Genomic DNA, 22,742 nt, shown 5'->3' on the forward strand with positions numbered 1-22,742 from the left:
CCTGTCTTGTGCCATCCTTTGCTGGGAAGGTGGTGCTCATGAGAAGGCAATGACAAGCATCTGTTCTGCCTTCTTAGTGACAACTGTGGCCATGGGTCGAGCTGATAAACTGTGTTTTTAGCCATCCATCACAGCAAACAACAGCCGGTTTTTGTCTTTATTTTCAGTAGACAGGTACAGTCGTTTTCAAAAATACACGGCTTCAGCTGGCTGAGCGGCCGCGGCGCTGCTGTCTCCAACCGGTGCTTGCTGCGAGAGTGCCCCGTGTGATGACAGCCTTCGCCCTCACTCTCGAGCTGCTACGTAACGCGCCTGATAAAGTCTATGTGCAGCGTTCGCCCATATCGCCGCTGGGGCTCGCTCGAGAGTGAGGGCGAAGGTGTCGTCACGCGCAGTGCGGCCCCGCGGCCGCTCCGCCGGCTGAAGCCGTGGGCCGTGTATTTTTGAAAACGACTGTACCACAACCAAACATGGTATGAAGCCTGGGCTCCTACAAATGCTACCCCATTGTGAAATTTTAGCCTAAGCCAGCTTATGTTTTAGCCAGGTGAAGCATATGTACCAGTCTGCAAAAGCAAAGCAACGGTTGGCACTTATGTGTACATCAAACAAAATGAGTGGCTCAGGCAGCAGAGAAGTATTCAACCTGCCATCTTTGAACTACAGTGTGTGCCAAGATTTGAAATAAGGTAGTAATTATACTCATTAAAATCTACCCCAAGCTCTCTGGCTGTACTTGTGTGGAATTATGAGTAATTACTCTTATCATTTCTAGCATCTTGTGTGTATGGAGCAAGTGGTACTTTCAGTGCACCCTCAACCAGGATAAATATGTGTATTGAACTTGTATTTGAAAGGTGCCATGTTACTACCATGAAGCTTACAGAAAATATTTATCAAAGCACGCAAAACCAAACTTGAGCACATCTGGCAGCACTGTTCTCATTTTTTAGAGCAGGCATCCCGAGTGCTTCATTATGGTTTTTGTGGAATCAATGTGGGGAAATGGCATGAGATTTATTTTGGCTCATTATATAGAACTTGAAGGCAAATATAGAGGTTATGTATTTCAGTTGACCAAGTCTGTTATTATTATTATCATTACTATTATTTGATTTATTTGGTTTCAATTATTTATTTCAATTTGTCGTATGTATTGTATGTCCTAAGGCACAGTCATACAAGCTGACTAGAGGCTCAGACCGGCCTGTTTCTGCTGTGGTGTACTTGTTGGTGGAAATAAAAATTATTATTGTTATTAAAAAATTATTATTCCTATGAGCCACTTGTGGCTTGGGCAGGCTTGTTTTATATTATAGAGCATTATGGCTTGTGGTTGTCACGCTATAAGCTGTGACTCGGGATTAGTTCTGACCATTTGATACTGATATTATGATCTGAAATCGCAGCATGCAAGCATTCTTTCCTTCCTTCACAATAAAAATTTGGCCACTGCATCAATAGTGTTAATGTCACTTGAGTATTCTTTCTTTTCCTATAGGTGCATGTTGCATGTGCAGCTCTAGAAGTAGAATCCAGTCTTCAGGAGAAATGTCATGCTTTTTTTGCAGTATTGGAGAGTAGTAATTAGGAATTATTTTAATAGAGCCTTTCTCCAGAAGTGCTCTATTTATTCAGATATGAACCAGACAGAAATGTAGGTCAGCCTTTAATTATGCGAAGAAAGGCTAAAATTTATATCCGTGCTCAACTGTATTCAAATAAATATGATACATTATAGGCATAAAAATCTGGTTAGGACGAGTTGCTTCATCTTGTTCCGTCGTGTTGCCAAATGTTCCCGTGTTCGTCCTGTTTTTTTGTTTTGTTTTTAGGCATAAAATTATGTTGCCAATAGAAGTAGCTTGGCATACATTAAAATTAAGCCAAAGCTCTATCCATGTCACATTTTATCTTTAGTAGAGGACACTTATGTGAGTTGCCCTAGTCACTTTGCTGGGGTTATTGTCAGTATTCATCATTATTTTATTCCTGACGTAGGGGTCCGAATTGTGCTGTGGATGGTCACTGGTGGTACTGTTTGGGATGGGTGTCCATAATTTTAACATTTTTGGCTGAATTCGTCCTTCCGCTCAAGGCACAACTTCTGCCATATCATTCCAGTTAGGTTAATCATAAATTTGCATATCAGACTTCGTGTGAATTCTTTTCTTTGTGTCTTTTTGATGTGGAAAGAGGAAGATTTAACATTCAGATGGTACTGAGATTAAAGGAGTTGGATACAGCAGCATAACAGAAGCATTCAGGATATTTTGAAGCATTGTTTCAGAATTTTCCCGTTTCCCAATTTTGTTCATGATGAATTCAGGTGGGTCAATCAAAACTAAGCTTATTTTTTGCCTTTGCTGCATATCGCCACGCTGCATGTGTTGAAGCTATGAAAGCAAAGTGGGGCTTGTGGTGAAATTCTGCAGTACGTCTTTTTTTTGTGTGTGTGTATGTGGCTTTCTTAGATTGGGGAGGTGTTGAGTGTGTCAAATTTGTGCATAGAAAGCATAAAAGACTGTGGGGGTTTTAATAGGGGGGGGATAAATACGATTCCCCCGTTTAACCGTGGCTGACACAGTTCAAAACTGCCGGACCCCACCCCATGATCACGTACACTACTGAGCGCACGCCGACCACGGCGGGCCTTGCTAGCAACAAAATACGCTGAGGAATCGAGGATGTCCGACTCACCAGCACGGTTACAAGCGAACGTTCGCCCATGCTAGGGCAGGGATACTCCACGGCCAGACAGGACGAGATGCGGGGGAATGTTCCTCCCCGCGAGGCTTCGCGCCGAACGTCAGCGCGCTTCCCTGTTCCAGAGCCAAAGAGGGCCCTCTCCCCCCGCGCAGCAAACACGCCATCCGTGGCGCTCGTGTCATTGCAATGCCAGCACCCTCCCTTGTTAGTTAAAGTAACTAACATGATTAAGGAGGGTGCACTGCGAGGAAGCAAACCACAGGGGACGAGTAAAGCATGTCCCCACATCCCCCCCAACCTTAAATAGACCCACGCGCCTGCAGGTGCATGCTATAGAGGCCTCTCCTGGTCTTCATGCACTTGAGGCAGGTCTTGCAGCGGACGTCACGCCGACAGCGTCCACAGTCTTCCGCGGTATTCCGAAGGCAGCGTGAAGGTCTCCACTGGGACGACTCGCATGGCCCATGGACTACGTGTCCACAGGCCGCGAAGAGAAGGCTGGTTGAAAACTGTAGGCCAGGATTCTGCATTAGTCGCCAGGGTAACAGCAGCCGGAGGTGACTGCTGACGGGTCTCGCCACAGCTGCCCTGGATGGAAGCACCAAACAGGACACAGGCCACTCTGTCGCAGTAGGTGGCAGCGAGACGATGTGCGCAGGAGAGCAAGCCTGGGTGACTCCGCTGGATCTGCAAGATTGCCGAAACACAGTCCGCATGCCTTTAATGTAGGTCACGGGAGGGGAAACAGCTTCCGCAATGGCCTCGTGGCTCAATGCTTAAATCGCTAGCAAAACGTGCCGGGCGGCTGTGCAACGCAAAGTTCAAGTGAACAAAGCCCTTTCTTGAGTTGAACGAGACTGCTCAGTTCATGTGAGGTTACAGAACGGGTGTGCAGCAAAGTGCGCCCCCTCTCAGCACCTCGGTCCGGTGGTCGTGTCTCTTCCGACATGGTGCAGGCAGCTCTGAAAAGCCTTAGGCCTCACTACCATTGTGACAACGACCCTTAACAAAAGAAAGACCCGAAACGGGTTCCGTGCGCGCAGCCGCGAGGAGACATCAGCTATGTGGGGTGGTCCTACCCAGCTCACTGCATGAAGCAGCTTCTGAGCGGTCGGCGCCCACCGTATCGGATGGTGTCGGAGCGCCCGGTGCCGAGCTGCAATACCAACGAGCTCGTATAGCGGCACCCGTGGCCCCAAGCCACCCGGCTCCCGGAGCCGCGACTCCCCGAGTCGAAACAGAGACAGTGGAGAAAATCTCTACAGAAAACTCGGACCACCCACGCGGCTGCCGTACTCACTCGCTTTGGGCTCAGCAACTCGGCTGCCGTACTCACTCGCTTTGGGCTCGGCAACTCGGCGGGCGCTAGGCCTCGCGCTTCCTCGATGCAGACCAAGTGGTTCTCGCGCTGAATAAACTCCAGAGAAAACTTTAAAAATTCAGGGGAGCACTTTGTTGACCTAAAGTGCAGTGAGGCGAAAGCCTTAAAGGGCAACTCCGGCGATTTTTCGATGTTCATCAATCGAAAGGAAATTTTAAGACTTTATTCTTTATGGTAGTCTGATATCTCATGTCAAATTTCGCACCTGAAAGCGGCGTAGTTTTTTCGCAAGCGAGTTTTGAAGACAAGCGCTCCTCGACGCGAGCGGCACCCATTGATCAAGCAACTTCTACAGGCCACCCTGTACTGTGACGTCACTGGCGGGGCGGCGTGTCAAGCTGGTCGGGCGCGCGCTGCCGTTGGCAGTGCAGGGGAAAACTGAAAATTGATTTTGAGGAAAGTAAATGACGCAGTAACGGACACCCGAACAAACGTAATGGAGGAGTGAAAGAAGAAAGGAAGAAAGAGGTGCTGTAGTGGAGGTCTCTGAAATTATTTCGGCCACCTGTGCAATTTCGCGCCATCTCAACTTGCCTGATGGGATGTGTACGCCAGAGTGATGGGTCACGGCAACTTCTGATATAGTGCCTAGAATATACTGGCTAGTGTGCGCAGCGCGCGCGTTTCGTACGGGAGGACGAGGCCCCCGCCGCGATGCCTGCGCGGAGAGGCCGCAAGGGGCGCTGCCGGTCGGGTGGGTGCGCGAAAGCCGCCGAACTCCCGTCGTCTGCTGTCGCGCCGATACCGCAGCCTCGCGCGATTGCTCGTGTGAAATCAATGTTTGCCAGGCATCATCTCTTGGATTGTGAAGCTGGAAGACGCTAAGCGTGAGCAAAAATATCCGCAAATGTTAAAGGCTAAGCGGCAATGCAAAGCGAGGACGTGTTTTGTTCCGTTGTGTCGAAGCGGTTATCGGTCTAACGAAGGAAAGGTGTCTGTGTTCACTGCACCTGCGGACCCAGCACGGCTTGCTGAATGGGCAAATAAGATCAAGAGGGCAGACAGAAGGCTGACACCGAAGGCTGTCTTATGCGAAAATCATTTCGAGAACGAATGCATTGAAAGATCTTTTAAGATTACGGTGAACGGCGTCGTGAATGAACTCGCCCGAATGAAGCCACGCCTGAAGCCCGATGCTGACCCTACAGTATTCGAAAATTATCCACCTCATCTTGTACCTAAAAAGACGGTGAAAAGGAAGGTGTGAAAAATTTGCGACCAAGGACCGGCACCTAAACAACGGAAGCGAAATGTCGAGCTGGTGGATCCCGAGTTGTACTCTGCAGTCGACGGTGATGATATGCGGTTTTACTCTCATTGTGTCGCTCGTGGAGGCGCATCAGAGAACTCCAGAAGCGTTCCGATTCCAAGCAGACAGACATTGCTACAGGACCGGTGTGTGATAGCGAAGCAATACTGCAGTGTCTGTGCCCAAGTGATGTTCGGCACCCGCTCGATGGAATTCTGATTCCGGTGACATGAATGAAGCTGCCTGCTGCGTCAAATGGCGCTTTAACTTATGCCTGTTGCGAGGCCGAAGCTGGTGACTTCTCGAAACTATTAATCGAAAGAATGGTGACTTTTGGAAAACCTTGCGTGAGCACGGTTCTGTAATTGCCCCAATTTACTTCCGAGGAAGAGAAAAGGAAAAGCGAGTGCTTACAGCTCGCCATGAGGCAGAGACATTAATCAAAGAAATGGCTCTGCGTGGCCTTTGTAATGGATGTGGCATGATTCCTGTTGCAGGCAAGCACACTTCATACAGAAGTATGTATCCAGACAACACCAAACGTCCTGAGGACGTCCTCAAATGGTCAAAACGTCCTCATCCCGAACAGGACATTCTGAGTACTTTTTGAGTGCATCACAGCAAAATGTCCTCATGAGGATGTCCTCAGTTTGTACTTCGCGGAACGACTCAAGGACGAAAATTTCTCAAATGTCCTACAAACGTCCTATCTCAGGACAATATTGTGGCATTGAACTGAGATGAAACCAGCTTTATCTCTCGCACTCGGCTTTCATTTCGTAAAAACTTCAAATTTATTAAAAGATACTTGTGTACAATAGAGATGTAATGTAGGAAACCATTCTGACTGAAAATATTGTGTGCCTTCAGGAGATATCTTAAGTTATTTTGGTTTGCAAACCTGGTCACATGTACTGCATGCTTCTGATGGGGTTGGAGTGTGCAAATTTTTGGACAATTTGTTGGATTGGCTATACCACTGAGGTGACAGAGTAGTCATTGCTGTAGGAAAATATTGCTTGTAGAATAACCTGTAACTGCCAACAAATATGGTGAACGAACCAGTTACTTGTTGAGTATGCGAAACTTTTGCAAAATTTGTTTGCTAAAATACAAGTCAAAAGAAGCACAAAGAAAGCAGTTTCACAATCCCTGTGCACACTGTCTACAATAATTAAGGAAACAGTGACCCACATACCCTGGGCTACATCATCGTCTGATGTCCTGAAAACAGACTGAGAAAGTCCTCCAGAGGAAATCTGAGGATGTCCTGAGGACATACTGAGGCTGGACAACAGGACTAAATGAGGACCTTTTAAGGATTAGAAGAGGACGTCCTCAGGACAACACAATGTCCTCAAAAATTAATCCTCAGGACGTCCTGGGGATGTACTATACTTTGCAGAGAAATGCTTGCTGACCACCGATGGAAAAGGAGAGTCATGCTTGCACTGCAAATATTTACGGGAGCTCTCGCAGAACAACATGCACTGAAGAAAAAAGACGAAAGATCCTTGCAGTGACAAAAAAAAATGAAGAATTTTTGTCGTGCTTTGAGAAAGACAAAGAAAAGCGTGGCCAATGCTCAGCAGCATGTGACTCAAATGAAGGAGCAAAACAATGCACTGAGCGAAGAAGCACTCGATGCAAGAATACAGTCACTCCCGAAGAGGCAACAGTTAGCTGTGAGAGCTTGTTTCCTGGCCGCAAGACGAAAGTCTCTGAGACGCATGCCTTATGATGATGCCTGGATTGTGGAATGTTTGCAAATGAGGAGCCCAAAGCTCTACGAGCACCTTCGGAAGTAGAGCATTATGATTTTGCCTGGGCGAAAATGCTTGCAAAAATATCTGCAATGATTTAAGGGTGGCTTTGGTCTGAACACGAAGGTTTTTGAGGCTTTAAGCGAAAGGACCAAAAGCATGGACACGTTCGGCCATAATTGTAACAAGTTCTCTTTACTTGGAACTTTTAAAATTTATATAAATTATAGGCTACAATGGATTCATAATAGCGTTGTGTTTTATCTGTTTCCGTACTAATATAGTCAAAAGCTTGAAGTTTGATATCCTGCCGCAGTGGCGAATATAAACTGTGCTACTTTATCACACTCAAAGTTAATTTGTGTAGGTGAAGCCTACACAGTGTCTGTCTGTTGCTGGCTATCTCTGACAGTGCCTATCTGTTGCCACTGCAATTTCTTTTTCGTACTTTCTGTTGGCCAAAAAGCGTTACCCCCACTCGCACTTCCCCTTTGATTAAACATGCTGCATTCATTCTATTAAACCGAATTGTGTGTTTTGTGAAACGTGCTTTTTTTTTTTAGCTTGAATTCCATCAACCACTTACGCTCGCGTGTGCTTAAATTTGGTTAGCCCTTTCCAACCCTCAGCGGCGCGCCGCGTGCGAGAAACCGGCTCGCCCCGACGCGCGCGCTCACCCTACACCCTCTAGCATCACAGCGTCGCTATGCGGCCGCCGCGGCAGGCATCACCTCGGGTGCCACCGCGCCGCTCGCGCTCAGCACACTAGCCAGTATATCCTAGGCACTATACTTCTGATATGCTGTGGGCTGCACAAATTCTTCATCTGTGACAACGGGCGTGATCTACCATAGGTTTCCTAGCGATAAGAATCTTCGCGACAATTGGGTGAGAGCTGTCCGGCGTGTCAACTGGTCTTCGAGGAAGCATTCCCGCTTGTGCTCGGAACAGTTCGCGCCAGATTGCTATGAAGACAGCGTGTACCCCAGAGGGAGCTTTGGACTCGCTAAGGCTTCGTTCAACCGGGGCTTGAAGGCAGATTCTGTGCCAACGTTATTCGAGTACAACCGCCCATCGCAGCGGCCAGCTGCACGAAGCGCGGCCGTCAAGAGGAAGCGGACCACGGAGAGCGCGCTTAAAGTATGTTGGATTGTAGGACTGTAGCTGGCGTGAATTCACTGTCAAAAGCTCGCTATCGAGACAAAGCTTCGCAAAGAGAGGACTTTTGGTTATGCATTCCCCTGTAAGGACGTTGTGCACCGCGGCAACGTTTCGGCAGCAGATTCTTTCATCAGGTTGGGTCGGCCGGCACTCGCCACACGAACAGCTATCAGCGGGAGCATCACGTTAACTTTTGTTTTGACTACTGTGTCAGAAATGCATGCACGAGAAATGACTCAAATACTTACTTCTCCGAGTTCAGACCGTCTCCATGCTGCAGGTGACGCGGCCTGTGGTGTGACTCGGCTAGCTCGCGCGGCGGTGGATCATAGCTGAAAGGCGACTCGTCCAGTCCGAAATCGTCGATTGAGTCGTCTTCTAAAGACTCGCTGGTCTGGGAAAAGCTGTTCTCCGCGCTTCAGCCATGTCGACAGCGCGGCTCCAAACTTCGCAGCGCGGCGAACCCGCTAATGGCGTCACAGTCAATACCGCACGAAAGCAGTGCCTTTCCGGTTTCGGTTTCGAGTTTTGCGTTTTTTGCTGTTTAGAAATTATTTTGGGGTTGCTTTTGAAAACCGTGTATCGTACACATTACAGGAGGTTCTTAGGAACACAAAACAGCCATTAACTTAAAATGGCTGAAAAATCACTGGAGTTGCCCTTTAAGCACGGTGTTGCTGCTTGTGTCACTGATGGCGTTGTTAAGATGTTAGGCTTCGCCTCTAAGAGTGAAACGCGACAGCGTCGCTTTGGGATGTTAAACCCCATGAACTAAACCAAACCATCTTCCTCCCCCGTTACGGCGAGGTTTAGGTGCCCATCCAGATACGCGAGGACACCTAAACCTCGCCGTAACGGGAAGGGAGGAAGATGGTTTGGTTTAGTTTGGAGTGAACGAAGACACCGTATTGACTAGACGCGCCTTTGTTTATTCCAAACCATCGAGCTGGCATGGCGGAGTGGTTAGCATGCTCGTCTGGCACTCCGGAGACCGGGGTTCGATTCCCGAACTCGACCAATTTCCTACTCGGTTTTATTTATCTGACCTGACTAGAAGGGTTAATCAGGCTAATTGAGTAATTAAGCAATTAACTAAACTCAGTCCCACTTGGAGCATCACTATACGATCTCTTTAATTGGTTGCATGGTTACTGGCCCAAGTACAATTGGCCCCGTTTGAAATTCGCGCACTGTGACGTCACGACCATTTCGACCAATTGAAAAGCGTGACAATTCTCTCGACAACTCCTGCTTACAACGATGAGGCATTAAAGGCTTCCGCCTTAAAAATGTGTTGAGCATGTCGAAAGGTCCAAACATGCTGCAGCGCAATGCACCTCGCACTGCAGCATGCCGCAGGTCCTAGCGATCAAAATTCACACTAGGCCTAGCACTTGTGAAGTCCGGAAAAAGAGCGTTCCTGGAACCGAACAGACAGTCGTCCAATGTTCCAAGAGCAGGCCCCACGTTGGGCTGCCAGATGTGGGGTTTTTAAATGGGGAGAGATAAATACGTTTTCCCCGTTTAACCGCGGCTGACGCAGTTCAAACCGCTGGTCCCCACCCCGTGATCGCGTACGCTACCGAGCGCACGCCGACCACGGCGGGCCTTGCTCTGAGGGAACAAAGGAACAACACAGTGGCTGACACAAACAAGGCATCTGTTGCTATAACAACAACGCCAGCTAGCAACAAAATACGCTGAGGAATTGAGGACGTCCGACTCACCAGCACGGTTGCGAGCGAACGTTCGCCCACGCCAGGGCAAGAGGGAATCTCCGACGCTGGACGGGACGAGCTGGCGGGAGCATGTTCCCACCACGAGGCGCCCGTCTGCGAAGAGGGTAGCGCCGCGCGACACGTTCGAACGCGGCCAAATCCCGAGCCAAAGAGAGCCCTCTCCCCCGCACGCACGCGCAGCAAACACGCCACGCGTGGCGCTCGTGTCGCTGCGACGCTGGCGCCCTCCCTTGTTAGTTTATTTATTATTGCGAAAGCAATACTGCTTGCACTTTTCTGTCATCGATGGAGGTTCATCCTTCGCTCCGGCGCAGCTGCGGCGCGCTACCACGTGACCGTGTGACGTCACGACAAGAGGAGAGCTGGGGGCCCAACTCGTCTCATCGATGGAGGCTCATCCTTCGCTCCGGCGCAGCTGCGGCGCGCTACCGCGTGACGTCACAAGAGGAGAGCTGGGGGCCCAACTCGCCTCATCGAGGGAGGCTCATTCATTTAAACTAATTTAATCAATCAATTAACCATATTAATCATTTAATTAATGAAGTGATTATTAAATTAAATTAAATAAATCATTCAATTAGATTAACTAGTTTAATTAAATTTACTTAGTGCCAAAGAAGAATCTATGAGTAGTGCGGAGCGATATAATCGCAACAGAAGAAAACGCCGTGCGGAAGAAACGCTGGAACAGAAAGAAGAGCGACTTGCTAAAAGAAGAGTGCAGTATACAGCCAAGAAGAAAGAGCAGAGCATTGTGGTGATTCGAGACGGTGACATCGTGGCTCAGCGATGTGAAGAACAAGAGATAAGAGTTGGCGAGTTCGAGTCTGCTACGCGTGAATTCGAGAAACGAAACTACCAGCAGAACCAAGTGCAGCCAGGTGTTATTGCTTTCACAATCAGCCAGGCTTAACCAAGCTAAGCCTTCAGCCAATTTTTTTTATTTTCAATACTCTCAAGGCCCGGAGGCATTACAGAGAGGAGGGGCATACAAAATAAGTAATTTTCTTGAAATGTTTGACATCAGTAATGGCAGCGATGAAGGCAGGGAGGTGGTTCCAGTCATTTGCAGTTCGAGGAATATATGAATTCAAGCAAAGGGTGGTTCTGCAGTGCGGGATTCTTACCTTAAACTATAATCAATGTGCGAGGATATATAAGATGGAGGAAGCAGTAAATGTTTTTTGAGAATAGGGTAATTTGTATAATAAATCTGTTGGAAAAGACAAGCGAAAATATTTACGGCGCAAAGAAAGAGCTGGAAGACCAAGGGTTGACTTTAGTGCAGACACGCTTGCTGTTCGTGAGTAATTTGAAACAATAAAGCGGGCAGCACGGTTCTGAACGGACTCTAAAGTGTTAGAGATATTTGATTAGGATCCCAAATAGAACATGCATATTCTAGTTTCGGTCTTATTACTGTCCTGTACAAATGATGCTTAATGGAACTGTCTGCAGCTATGGAATGACAGCTTAAGAAACTAGTGTGCAGTTAGCCTCGTTAGATACATAGTTCACGTGCATTTTCCAGGAGAGATTGTGAGTTATGTGAACACCGAGGTATTTGTACGATGAAACAGGTGATAACGGAGTGTTATTAAGAAGATAGAGAGTGATGTTATCTTAAGTTCGGCTAGAAATACACATGTGTTTGCACTTAGTAGTGTTTAGTTTCATAAGCCAATCACTGCACCATGAAGAAATTGTATCCAGGTCCATCTGCAAATACGCCTCATCACAGGGATTAGTAATTATACGATACAGCACACAATCATCGGCAAAAAGTTTTGCAGATGTGTTAAAGTAAAGTAAGTGTTAAATTAACTAACACGGCTAAGAAGGGTGCACTGCGGGGAAGCAAACCACACGGGACGAGTTGAGGGTGCATTGCAGGGAAGCGCACCACAGGGGACGAGTGAAGCGCGTCCCCACAAGACTTAGCAAATGAAATTCTCATTTTGCACAGGTATTGACTGGCTGCTTTCCGATAGCTCAGCTGAGAGAGCCCTACTCAGCCATTCAGTTTATAGCAGAACGAGTGGACATACCTTCCATCCTGAAGCTGAAGCCTCCCGAAGGTGCTGGCGATAGTCACAAGCCGTGGTCAGCTTTTGACCTTTGTGAAGGTAGGTTCGGGTTTCAGAAATGCTGCTTAAGTCTTAAAAGCTATATTGCTGTTAATTGCAGTGTTGCTAGAATGAAAATGGAGGAAGACTTTATTTTTGGTGCACTAGCACTGGTGCTTCCACTCAGCCGCTTAGCCGGTGTCTTTACAGTCCCTCTGTGTGGGCAGGCTGTGATGACATCACTAGGTCACGTGACCTAGTTGGCCTAGGCTGCTTCTCTGGAGATTTTAGTGCGCTAGCGCTAGACCCCCACTCGCAGATTTAGTCGATGTTTGTCCAGTCCTTCTGCGGCCTTGAAGAGCTGGGTGACAGGTGCGCCACCTGTGTCATATACCTTGTGGTGTCATCACAACCTGCCCACCGGATTGTGAGCAAACTGCCCACCGTGGTAGGTGGCAGTTCACTTAATGATTAATCACGAGTGGTTGCTCAGAAAGAGCTACCTGAGTCTCACAAGCCCCGCCGGTGGCAGCACCTGCCATCGTAGGGCAGTGGTGCATCGTTCAAGGGGAGATGCGGGCCTTGAAATGATAAAAAAAATGCAAAAATTTCGATTTTGCAAAAATGGCTTATTTGGGATCAATGCACTTCAAAGTTCCTGCCTAAAAAGTTTCAAGGTCTAAATTCGACCTCCAACTACTGAAATATCTATATATTTCACGCCTATGAAGCCCGGAACTGGTGATTTTGGAGCAAAATGCGGCAGGACTTCGCGCCCATCACTTCTCACAATCGCGTCCCCAATGGCCACCATCTTGATTTTGTTTGAAAGCTGGGACCCTTCCCTTCTACCTGGTATTATTCACTACTGTTAAATAATTTTGGAACGCTCACATTCCACTGCTTTTTGAGACCTCAACAACGACCTCCAAATGGCTGGTGCGCACACTTCAAATGCAGTTTTCTCAGCTTCGTGTTTTTGCCATCATGACTAGCCTTACAGAAGTTTTTATTAAGTTTTATGGTTCAATTTCAATTAATCTTATACCACTGAATTTAGAAAGAACTAAACTGTGGAGCTGTGCTGTTTTTGTTTGGCTGAGTCAAACATTTCAAATTTTGTGAAGCTTTACTTCACTTAACTATGCTTCATTATGATGCTTGGACAAAATTTAACATTTTTTTATGATGATGTACTTCAGCAACAATATAATTAGCATAGGTCCAGATGGCAGGTCTTTGGCTACAGCCCCATCTCAATCGAAACTAAGAAATATATAAAGAAAGTGTCTTAATGACCTGTTAGAATTTAAGTAATTAAGCTTCGGTTATTCTCGTATAATATGGAACTAATTGAGATATACTGAAACTAATTAGATGTTTGAAACCAGGAAAAAAAACACTTGTGCACACCTGATTTTATTCAATATCTTTCATAATAACAGTGTTCAAGACCAGCATCTCCCCTTAACCGCTGCACCACTGCGCCAGGAGTGGTATGAGGACTCCCAGGGATCGACCAATGAGAGAATTAAAACTGAAATGCTGGCGCACCTAGCTCGCATCTGGCGTAACCATGAAAAATCATACGTCATTTTTTTTTCTCTCATCTGGATTTGGTGTTTTCTCATTTTTCTTCCTTGTAGACATTTTTCTCTCAGTATAAGTAGAGCTGTGAAAGGTATTTGGTGGCAGGTCAGGTTTGTGATTCTCGTGAGAGTGCAGACAAGATGAAACAACCTGAAAGTCAGCATGAAGAAAACAGATGAATTGCTTGATTAAAAGCTCTGTCATATCAAGGCAGTGCTGTTGCAAGGACTGTAATTTAAACTAGGAAAAAATTTTACTTCACGTGGACTGTCATGTTTCGAGGTCATACAGTTCATTTCTATTATTGTTCGCAGTAATGTGCAGCTGGTTAATTGTGGTTAATAGTTGCACTGTTCTTAAGACAACTACATTGTGAGCAATTGTGCTTGTTTTCCATTGTCCTGTTATCCTTAGCCTGGGCTCTGGAGCGAGGGTACCTGACAGCGAAGGCAGGCCGCCCCGATGCCTACCGTGCAGCCAACAGCCTGCTCCGCATGGCACTTGATGGACGGACACTATGCCTTGCATTTCGGCCACAAGGTTATTCACAAAGCAAAGGTGTGTGCCTGTCCTTTCCAGAATATGTGTGCTTATGAGAAATTAAAGAAAACTAGTCTGCTTCTTAGTGCAAAACCTGCATACCTTTAAAACGTTTTGGCAGACTAGTTGCTTATGAAGCATCATGACATGAACTGCACAATCTGAGACACACACTTTGTCCATTTCATTCTTCGTCCTAAAATGGTGTAATGTGACATGTATATGCAAACAAAATTTGCATGTCTATAGACCACTTGCATGCTGTGGCAGGCAAAAATTCTTGTTCCTGACTGCTGTGCCTCTGAAGCAAAGCTGCTTTATATTGTCCAAACATCTTCCAAATGATGTTTTTCTGGGAAAGTTTTACAGTGGCATGTTGCACGCACCTTTACCTGGAACTATGCAGGCACTGTGACGTCAAGGTTGGAACCTGTCTTGTTATGGTGCACCTTCACTGTTTATTCATTTTTCCCTATATTATTATTACTCTTAAAGTTCTGGTGCATGTTGGTTCCACCCTCTGCATAGATCTTTTAAAGATGGCTGGGTGTTACAGTACAGTTAGTGTCTTTTTCAAAGATGTTTGGGATATTTTTTTGAAATTTCTTTAGAAGAGGTCAGGAGCATAGTGATAGAACTTAGTGAACATATGATCAGGAGAGCATAGTGATAGAATATATTGAATATATGAACAGACAAGCATAGCGATATTAGCAGTAATATTAGCATCATGATCAGTCTAGTTGAATGTAATAATGAATGCCATGCCTGAACATGCCAGTCCAGTGGCGAATTCTGTCCAGATCCAACTGCGGCACACTGATGCCGTCATTGTTCACATCCATAGATGGCATAATGTGCATTCATTCTGTTGGCTGGAGCCTCAGATGCAAGGTATAAATGAAAATCAGGAAAAATAGCAGTTCAAGGCTCCAGCTTTTTGGCACACCCAATGATACATCAGCAAACAATGATCAAGCTTGATTTGGTACTACCTGCTGCTGTCTTGCAGCCATCTTTCTTTTAAGCCATCCTGGAAGCCAACGGTAGGCGGCACTTCAAAATGATAGCTTGGCCAGAAGCTTGTGTGGGACGACATCAGGAGTCTGTTTGAAATCAAGAGTTTTCCTGAATAGCATTGTCAAGACACAATATCAAATAAACTTGGTTAGTTACAAAGGAAAGGCCTGAATGAAAGCCATGTGAAGCTGGAGTGAGCAAGCTAATATTCTGAGAGTGTTCTACTGTGCCAGGGTATATGATGCAATTCTGCATTTTGCAGTATACAGAACTATGAGATATATCAGCCTGCTGTTAGAGACTGTTATAGCAGTAGCTTCAAAGGGAACTTCCTCTGGGGTAAACATTGTCGCATCACTGTTGCATGTCGTAACTGAAAACCTTCGTGTTCAAATGGTGGCCAGTGAGATTGTTATCCAGGTAAGCCTACTCCGTAGGGGCCATATTGACTGGGGAGAAAGCACTGTTAAGAATGTGCCACCTGCAGTCAGTAGACACTGATGGGCTGCAGAGTGGGCAATCTGGTGAAGGGCACAGAACGATTATCACTCTCTTCTTCGCTCATGGGAACAGCAAGACATCTGGAAGTTTTACCTTAGTCACCAGCTTTATGTATAGGTATGTATGTCACCAGGTACATTTTCACACGGCAACGGTAATTTTTACACGGTTGTTCAGAACAGCCAGTAAAAGACCACTGTGAGCTAAAAAGTGTTATAAATATGCCGTTAGGAGTGGACATGTGGTCCGTACACAGAATTTGGAATCAAATCTGCCTTTTCCACAATACAACCCTAGAAGAAAATTAAGGTAACCAAACTGGCAGCGCCGACACCATCGATTTGCATCATTCAATTCGATCAAATGGCACCAGCAGCCTGTGACTGCAATACCCTGTATACAGTGAGAAGCGGCCTCTGCTTTTCGTTTCCTTTTTTTTTTTGCGTGCACTACTTGAGATTGGCATTGGTGCTAAGCATCAATGCAATCTACTCCAGTGCAAAATGCACATGGCCACCCTTGGGGACCATGGAGCACAGCACGACTGTGAGCATAGCACTTTTTGAAAGGTGCGGAGTAATAGAACAGGAATTAGGAATGAGCTGAACTCGCACATTGAAAATAAGAAGTGAAAACTTGTATGTTACAAACCTCTGTCTTCATCTTAGTAGTTTTATGGAAAATTGAATTGAAAACTAATTTCGGATTTTGTGGAAAGGTGATAACGGAATTTTTTTATGACTAGCTATTCCAGTACTGAGCAGGCTTTTAATTGCTGGACAGCCCAATGTGCCTTATGTCGTTTCCACCTCCATTGTGTTTCCCTCCTCTGCAAGCTATAGTTCTTCCTGTGCTCTCTGTGCATGTGCAGGTTTTTAGAGTTTGGTCAACGTAGCTGTGCTTCAGTCAGCTGCTATGACCTAGTCGGTGAACCACTCAAAATCAGGCTCAAGCAAATCTGGTTCAATTCCCACCTGTGCCAACATTTCCCTTCTTTCTATCTGTGAGGTTTTGAAATTCTAGAGGCAATCAAGTTATGTGCATGTGCTGCCAAAATATTACAGAGCATGCTTTGGCACTTGGAAATTTTGTCACGTGTTCCATAGAAGATATGATAGGTAGTTTCTTGGGCTCATACGCGAGCGCACCAGTGGCACGTGCTGAGATGTATGTGAAGTTCTTCCCAATGTTCGCGAGGCAAAGCATGAGAAGAGTTTGATTTTGGCGTACTCCGTATTGGTGTGTTAATGGGTGTGCAGCACAAGTATGCAATTTTTTTCACCACCTTTGTCTTTGCAAGCAGCAGCACCATGAATTGCTGCTCTACATCTCATGTGCAGGGACACCAACATGACCCTTTTAAGAACCCTAATTTGCCCATACTTGAGTAAATAAGTACAGCAGTACCCCATAGAAAGCTAGCCTACGCGTTACAGTGGTAGAGTGTTTGCCGTACATCTGCCTGCAGGCTCTGAAGCAGACAGTGCACTGTTGGCCCACCTTGCGAGAATTCGTGGAGAGCCTCCAGTGAAGAGTGCTTCCTCGGACAGTGAGCAGGAAGAGAGTGGAGATGAAGACAGTGAAGATGAAGAAGATGAGGATGAGGAGGAGGAAGAGGAGGACCATTTCCAGAGCAACAAGTTTGCAGCCCTTGCCAGTGCAGCAGTGTAGGTGCTGGAATCCATCCTGAACAAGTAATAAACTGCATTAAGAAATTCTTCAATTACATTCCCAGCTCTTTTCTTCACATGCTTTTTTTCTTCATGATTCATTGAAGCTGTGCTTTGTATTATGAGTTTGAAGTGTTATAAAGTACCCTGCATAGGTTATGCTAATTAGCTAAGAACTGATTAAAAAAAAGAACCTAAGCTCTGCTGTTTTTTGACCCTGTATAATGTCCAGACATTGAAAACTTTGGATAAAAGTTAAGAATTTCCAGGATTTCATCGCTAATCTTCTTTTCATTACAGAAATGTAAAAAGAATTGGGAGATTTATTAATGTAAATTTTAATTTTAATGAAAAAGGTAATTACACCATAACTAAATTTTGCCTATTTTGATGATTTCTGAATGCCTTAGGATGGTAAAACTGCACACCAAATATGCAGGCACATATGGTAAATCAAATGCAAATTTCAAAGCTGCTCCATCACCTGCCAGTGCAGTACTGCAGTCATAGAAATTTTTGGTTGTTTTGCTGTTGGGGTTAGCATTTGCATTAGTTTATGTTTCAGCGTGCCCCCCCTGCATCTCTGGCAGCTTACACTTAGACCTTGCTTGGATTGTGTTTTGGAAAAGACCATTTCTCCAATTATGTCGGGTAGGTCTGCGTGCAGAAATGGTTTTATAGGGTTTAAGATCCTAAAACTGCTCAGGCTATAACAGGCACTGTAGTGGAGGGCTCCGGATAATTTCTACCACCTGGGGTTCTTTAACATGCACTGGCATCGCACAGTACATGGGCCTCTAGCATTGTGCTTCTATCGAAATGCGACCACTGCAGCTGAGATGGAACCTGAGTCTTTCGGGTCAGCAGCCAAGCACCATAACCACTGAGCCGCCACAGTGGCCTCATGCAGAAATGAAAATTATTCCCATTTTTACATAGTACTACATGTGATACAAGGGCATTACAGAGTTAAAAGCAGTAGAGTGCAAAAATGTTGCTGCTGATGATTTTTATGCACATTGAATTGAAGGTGATCCTTTGAGCAGCCTCTAAATGACCTTTAAATGAGGTCATTATTGTCTAAAGCAACATACGGATAGGGTTTACAAATTGAGCAGAAATGTTATTCCAACTTATCTGTTCAAAAGGCTTCACCACGCCATGTTCTGATGCTACATGGCACATAAAAAAGCTGGCTCATGCTGCCAGGCGGTCATAGTGTCATATCCACAGCATGAAAACTTGAGGGGACACTTAAGCTCTGCCTTAAGGGTGTGACGCAATGGCGTTAACAGGTCCCTGCAGCAGTCTGGGGCCCTCTTTGCATTTCACTTTGCAGACAGAGTCATCCTCTACTTTTCATTCATAGATAACAGGGAGTACTTGTAGTGGTGCAGCAGTTGAGGGATGCACCACTGCTCCCGCAGGTCGGCTGTTAAAAACAAGAGCCACCGGTGGGGCTTGTAAGACCCAGGTTACCCACCCCGAGCAACCTTTTGCAGCCAATCATTAATTTAACTGCCACCTACCACGGTAGGCAGGTTGCGATGATGTCACAAGGTCATGTGACCTAGGTGGCAGGTGGACCACCTGCTTTTTTGCTCGCAACACCGACACCGGATTTCCTGCAGAACAGAAGCCTTAACACTGTTGCGTTAATATGCAACCTGCCGCATTTTCTAAAGGGACCACAGTTGACATAAAAGCAGTTGGATGGTACTGGTTGTGCATTAGAAGCTTTCATAAGCCTTACCAGTACTCGGATGTTCGGTAGCCTTGATAAAGGTGACTCGGGCTACTTTAATCTAAAGCCTTCCACCCCGGTGCATCTCACTGCCTTCAGCTGATTCTGACAAAAATCCATAAATTCATGTGACAGTAAACTGTCACACATATTCATTGATGTGAAGCAGTCACGAGTACTGTTGGTTTTAGTCTTGTGATGATATTTCATTTTGTGACAAATTTCCTAAGTTAATCATTAGGTAAAGCTATTGTTCCCTGAATATACTTTGCATGTACTACATAGGGGCCACAGATTGCAGGTACTGCTCAGTAGTAAAAAAAAAAAAACTTCAGTGTCTTGCCAGCTCACGCACCAAATGAAACAATGCTTAGGTCAGCAAACCGTTGAGTATCACATACAGAAATTACAGATGAAATTATTCCGTGGTAGTTGTTGCTGTTGGATTGGCATGCACAGTGAAAAATACATGCTGCCGCTCTCAGATTGCAGTTCTGAGCAAGTTACATATGCGTATTTTCAGAGCAACATTGTGCGTTATGCACCACAATGCAATGGAGGTCTCGAGGTTAATTTTGACCACCTGGGGTTCTTTAATCTGCTCAAAGATCACATAGCACACAGACGTATTTTAAATTTCACCTCCATGGAAATGCAGTTGACGTGGCAATGATCGAAGGGCTTTTTTGAAAAATCCCAGGCCACCTCAAGTGCCCTCACTTGCCAAGCTCCTGTACTTCCCAATCTATGATGGTTAAAAAAAGCAGCCCTCCTGAACTGTCCATCATAGATGCAGAGTTGCCATTCTAGATTTCGAATGATTCCATTATTGTTGCAGCTTTCTACAGGCCTGGTATGAAATGGCAGTGGAAGGTTGCCACTGCTACAGGACTGGAATAGGAATCACATGGCTTCGTTCTTAGCAGTTCACTAACACTGGTACACACCTTCCAAGTATGAAGCTGTTGCTAAAAATGACTTGTACCTTGGACCAAGCAGTAGTACCAAGCATTATGACCAAAATGAGGACTTTGTATTTAAACAAACTATCAAATGCTTTTCCCTTTTTTCTACTGAAGTTAGTGCACAGAATTCGACTTTTTCTTGTGGCGATACTCAATTGAGTAGTTTTGATGTCCCAAGCACTTGACAGCCGTTGTTTTTTCACTAGTTGCCACATTATCTTGTATAGAGGATACAAAATGGGCACGTTTGTGGAGTTTCATAATAGAAAATCACAGAAAAAACTAGAGATGAAAAAAACAAAACACTGCCTGTTTCTCTCAAGGTGGTAAAATTTAAAAGTTAAACTACGAATAGGACAAAAGAGCAGATAGAGGGGCAGCGTGTTGTCTGCCATCCTTAGTTGTATGAACAGTCGTTTTGAAAACACTCAACAGAATCAGTCAACATTTCACATCAAAATTTCATGTGCTTGAACACCATTTCTTGATAGTTCCGTTTATTGTAACTGGAAACAAAAATCTATAAATATCGGAACTTGCATAATTGTCGTGCCTGTGCACTCACACATCCACCTTCTACATTTTCAAATTGAAGTGCAAAATGTGAAATTTAAATTTTGCTATCTGCAGAGAGGTGAGCTTCTAATAGAATAATTTTGCATTAGCAGCATCACATCAGCGAGAGCTTTAGGCTGAAGTTGTTTAGAGATAGGAAGAGGGCATTAAGCTGTTGCCTGTTTGTCAACTGGCAGTGAGGTGACGTATATTTGGGGTGAATTAAATTTTTTTGCAAAGCTAAACTAATCACAGCTTATTTATGTATTGACAGCAACAAATGAAACGCAGAACTAAAATGCCAACTTTTTATAAAAAGCCCTGGACAAAAATCCAAGCAGGAGTAATGCTTTAAAGGTTTGGTTTGGTTTATGGGATTTAACGTCCCAAAGCGATTAAGGCTATGAGGGACGCCGTAGTGGAGGGCTCCGGAAATTTCGACCACCTGGGGTTCTTTAACGTGCACTGACATCGCACAGTACACGGGCCTCTAGAATTTCTCCTCCAAAGAAATTCTAGCCGCCGCGGCCGGGATCGAACCCGCGTCTTTTGGGTCAGCAGCCGAGCACCATAGCCGCTGAGCCACCGCGGCGGCAGTAATGCTTTAAAGGACCTGCACTAGTATTGAGTGTCCCCGAGACAAGATCTTTTTGCTGTATGTGTTTCCAATGTCTGGTGTGCATTTCATTTGCAGCTGACAGTAACTTGCACAGCATATGAACAAATGGTACTCTTTTGCATACATAGGAACTTTTTACTTTTATGGATCAGTGCACTGGAGCCAAGGGAGTGCCTTTTGAGCACATAGTACATGTGCACAGGTGAGAAACCATTTGCTGTATCCTGCACCAGTAGGAAGTCAGAGCAACACTGTAACCTGCCCTCCTTACTCCTACACTGTTCACGTGGCTAATGCTGGGTTGCACTTGGTATTTTAGGATTCAGCATTGTTTTTTTTTTTTTGACAAGACGGAATTTTGCAGCATGTGGCATTGTACTACTTTAACTGCCACTCCAAGAATGGGAATTGGCTAGAATACTGCACTTCCTCACTCCCCAGAATAAATTTCATTGGAATGGCTGGTCCTGCTCGGCCTCCTAATCCTCCAGTGTCTCTTGAGGACAGGAGCCCCTTTGTACATATTGGCAACTGTTCTGGTCATTCAAAAAGTAGCCTGGAATCCTTGTACATCAAAATTCTTTGAAGCCGTGAACATTCATGGGCACTGTGCCTAGGCAATGGTGCACACGCTTGTAGTTAATTTCTCCAATGGCAACAATAAGGCAAGGTTTAATTCTTACCTCTTTAATGCGCTTACTCTCATCTTACATCTTTAACGAGCTCACTCTCATCTCAAAAACTAGAAGGATCAATCATGTTTTCATAATTTTCAATTCTCATGCAGTATATTATTTACATTGGTAGTGGTGATTGCATCGCCATGGTGGCCACGAAAATTGCGCTGTTGTTTTAGACTCTTATTTTGTTTGCTTTCCATTACGAACTGATGCTGAACCCTTTGCAGTCCTTGCTGGGGTTCCACCTGGCAACAGAGAAGAAAGGACATTGCAGTTAAATGTTGGGCTGTGCCTGCAAAGCTTTTTTGACTCAATTCAACCCAACCATGAGACGCCTATGAAACTACCAATGTTACCAGAGGCGAGAATGATTACTCCTGCCCCATACAGAGGTTTTTAGGTTTGGGGGTGTATTAAATGACCCTGCGGCCTTGGAACTTCAGATGCATCCTGTACGTACACTAATACCATGATCACCACCCTAGACTCGCAACACATCTGCGTGCTGCCCTACCCCACACCACCGCCAACTTACAGGAACACTCACTCGCACACTCAACCAATGCACATCATATGGTCTGGGTACCTGGCCATGCTGGCTTCCCTGGGAATAAGTGTGCTCATGCACTAGCCCAAGACTTATTCCTCCATACCCCCAAGGAACAGGTGCAGACAATATCTTCCCGCTCACCAAACCCTGACTCGCAAGGAAGCAACTGTCGTTGGGAATTTGCAGACTAACACTTTCCCTACCCAGCTATTTTATTCTGATGTTCATCCCCCTCTGTCC

The 22,742-nt window shown here is 45.5% G+C and overlaps 1 protein-coding gene and 2 long non-coding RNA genes across 4 annotated transcripts in view; 1 reads left to right on the plus strand and 2 right to left on the minus strand.

Moving 5' to 3' along the window:
• The window catches only part of Ns4 (Nucleostemin 4), a 42,929-nt gene extending 25,487 nt beyond the window's left edge, over positions 1-17,442 (plus strand). The window contains exons 10-12 of the mRNA XM_089580746.1: positions 11,969-12,128; positions 14,073-14,216; positions 17,188-17,442. Of these exons, the coding sequence (XP_089436872.1) occupies positions 11,969-12,128; positions 14,073-14,216; positions 17,188-17,390 (507 nt within the window). The 3' untranslated portion in view covers positions 17,391-17,442. The remainder of the gene's footprint in view (positions 1-11,968; positions 12,129-14,072; positions 14,217-17,187) is intronic.
• LOC149351436 (uncharacterized) lies at positions 1,657-10,164 on the minus strand. Of its 2 annotated transcripts, XR_016290592.1 has the most exons (3): positions 9,991-10,164; positions 8,512-8,709; positions 1,657-3,396 (listed from the first exon to the last, which is right to left on the minus strand). It is a non-coding gene; the product is annotated as an uncharacterized LOC149351436 (long non-coding RNA). The 2 variants fall into 2 exon arrangements; XR_016290591.1 differs by lacking the exon at positions 9,991-10,164 and having other exon boundaries at positions 8,512-8,958.
• On the minus strand, positions 13,679-22,402 carry LOC149351437 (uncharacterized). The gene is made up of 3 exons (XR_016290593.1): positions 22,072-22,402; positions 15,194-15,304; positions 13,679-13,808 (listed from the first exon to the last, which is right to left on the minus strand). It is a non-coding gene; the product is annotated as an uncharacterized LOC149351437 (long non-coding RNA).
• Between the last annotated feature and the right edge of the window lie 340 nt (positions 22,403-22,742).

This window comes from Amblyomma mixtum, chromosome 3, assembly GCF_055824585.1.
Source record: "Amblyomma mixtum isolate Tamu chromosome 3, ASM5582458v1, whole genome shotgun sequence".
NCBI lineage: Eukaryota > Metazoa > Arthropoda > Arachnida > Ixodida > Ixodidae > Amblyomma > Amblyomma mixtum.